Source organism: Penaeus vannamei, chromosome 10, assembly GCF_042767895.1.
Source record: "Penaeus vannamei isolate JL-2024 chromosome 10, ASM4276789v1, whole genome shotgun sequence".
NCBI lineage: Eukaryota > Metazoa > Arthropoda > Malacostraca > Decapoda > Penaeidae > Penaeus > Penaeus vannamei.
In genome coordinates, this window is record NC_091558.1 from 41,106,022 (window position 1) to 41,108,734 (window position 2,713).

Sequence of the window (2,713 nt, forward strand, 5' to 3'; positions counted from 1 at the left end):
ACTTCCTCCTCCTCCCCCACTCCCCCTCTTTTTTTAAGACAGGCTTGAGGATGTTGGAGGCTGAGGGGAGGAGGGAGGGGGAGGGGGCAGGGGGTCCTAAACAAAGGAATACATGGAGATCTTGTGTGAATTTTACTTTTGTCTTTAATTCTCTTTTTCTTTTTTCTTTTTTGTTTCACATTTTCTTTTCATTTTTTTCCTTTGCTAGTATTTGTTTCTTTTTGTTTTGTTTCTTTTTGTTTTTCTTTCTTCTAGCTTTTTGAAAAATGTTTCCTCTACATTTTTTTTCACATTTTTTTCCTTTAATAGTACATGCATCTCTTACGTTTGTCTGTTTGTTTTTTGTTTTTGTGGCTTTTTAAAAAATGTTTCCTCTACACTTTTTTCTCTTTTATTTTTCACCTTTTTTTCCTTTGATAGTATATACATATATTTCTTTAGTTTGTTTTTGTTTTTGTTTTTTTGGCTTTTTGAAAAATGCTTCTTCTACATTTTGTCTTTTATTTTTCAATTTTTAATTTTTCCTTTGACAGTACATGTTTTTTTTTTTTTTTTTTTTTTTTTTTTTTTTTTTTTGCTATTTTGAAAAATGTTTCCTCTGCTTTTTTCTTTTTTTATATATATATATACCTGAGTGGTTTTCAGGGGTGAGAAAAAAAAATTCATTCCATATTTTTTTCTTGTCTTGTTCCTGTTTTATTTTTACTATTTCTCTTTTCCTTTTCTTTGTATTTCAGTGGATTTTCTATTTTATTCTCCTCTTTCAATTATTCTTTCATACTTTCTTTGTCTTCTTTTTTTCTTCCTCTTATTACTGTATTTGTGTGTGTATGTGTGTGTCTGTGTGTGTGTGTGTGTGTGTGTGTGTGTGTTTGTGTATGTATGTGTGTGCGTGCGTATCCATCTAATCTTAGAAAAAATAAAAACTGGCAACTCAACCTAACTTGTGGAAGCCTCCAATTCTACTCTTTTTTTCTTTTCTATTCTAATCATATCACATTTGATACAGATTTACATGTGTAATATATCTTACAAAGCTTATGTACATTTTTATCATATATTGAATCTCGCTGCATTTAAAACCGCCATAGCATTTTTTCTTGAAATATTATTTCGAGAATCGGAGTATCTCGGACCTGAGGGTGAGTTGCCATTTTTTTCTATTTTCTCCGCTATTTCCTTCTTTTCTTTTTTCTATTTATCTGTTTCTTCCCTATCCTCTTTTTCTTTTATTTTCTTCTTCTTCTGTTTATTGTTATCTGTAAATATATATTTATTTTTCGTGTATGGCTTATGTGTGTACTTGGCTGTGCACATGTATCTGTGTGTGTGTGTATGTGAGTGATAAATGTCATATGACTAAAGAATCGATATTAGTTACTGAACAAACCAAAATAATAATAATAACAATAATAAATTCAATATCAAGATATTCATATATCACTACGATATTCATAAATTCATATTGAATGACGTCACATTCTCTGCGGGCGATTCCACACTTTTGATCAGTCCAGATACATTTCTTGGAATAGAAAAAAAAAATCCGTCAAAAGTTTTAATAAGCACAAAGTTGACGCCAGGAAAACCCCGTCAGCTGTGAATTATTAATGATTTCGTTAATCAGATTTTTTGAAGTGTTTATAATGACGTTTTTTGATGTGTGACACGGCGGTCGATCCTTGATGGTTGATTAAAGGTATTCGCTGATAAAGTTATGATTATATGTAGATAAGTAACGTTGGTGTGCGTGTGTGTGTGTGTGTGTGTGTGTGCGTGTGTGTGTGTGCGTGTGTGTGTGTGTGTGTGATTGTATGTGTATATGTGTGTGTGTGTGATTGTATGTGTATATGTGTGTGTATGTGTATGTGTGTGTGTGATTGTATGTGTATAAAAGTGTGTAAGTGTGTGTAAGTGTGTGTGTGTGTGTGTTTATGTGTGTGTGTATGAATCTAAGCGTATTTTTCATTATTTCTTTCTTTTATTTAGCAACCTCCCCGGATCACACTCTTATCCAAAAATCAATATTTTTCCTTTCTTCTTTAATGAGATGGATATCAAGACATTTGTCAGTGACTTCCGCCCCGTCTTGCCAGCTCCCGCGCTCCTGATCATCTCAAAGCCAATGCAGCCGCTCCTTCATCAACAGGAATAACACCATTCGAGTCAAAGTTTCCAAATCTGTCGAGACAACATCGGAGTGCCGGCGGGAGAGGATCGAAGAGGGCGGGAAGGGGATCCGGCGACGCTCTTTTGTTTGAGATTGTCTTCGCGCTCGTGTTTATACAGTTTCAGAGTACTAGGACTTTGTTTATTTGTTCTTATGAACTCTCGACTTCTGGAGAACCATCGAAAGTAAATTTGCATAAGATCCATTCCGGCGCGACGTTTGAAATCATGTTTATCATAGAGGTTTAAGAATTTTCTACCAGTTCCATATTCCTTCGACTTTTACCGTTACAGATCATATCACGAATTTCTAAAGGATCTGAAACCTAAAACAACAAACATCCAATGAAGACAGGATATTACACTAATCAAACACTTATATTATATATCTTTACATCCCTTTCATTTTAAACAATTCATACGTACAATGACGAAAAATCACTCATCGGCAACAGAGAGAAAGACGGGGGGAAAAAAGCCTAAAATCTTTCTCAAATGGATAAAATGGCGGGTTCCTTTCTCCTTCTATCTCGACCGGAATCGT

General features: G+C 34.1%; 1 protein-coding gene across 1 annotated transcript in view; it reads left to right on the forward strand.

The window, feature by feature from the left end:
- The window catches only part of LOC138862931 (uncharacterized), a 12,475-nt gene extending 10,057 nt beyond the window's left edge, over window positions 1-2,418 (forward strand). Inside the window, exon 2 of the mRNA XM_070126135.1 lies at window positions 2,097-2,418. Within this exon, the coding sequence (XP_069982236.1) occupies window positions 2,097-2,418 (322 nt within the window). The remainder of the gene's footprint in view (window positions 1-2,096) is intronic.
- Window positions 2,419-2,713: the final 295 nt, after the last annotated feature.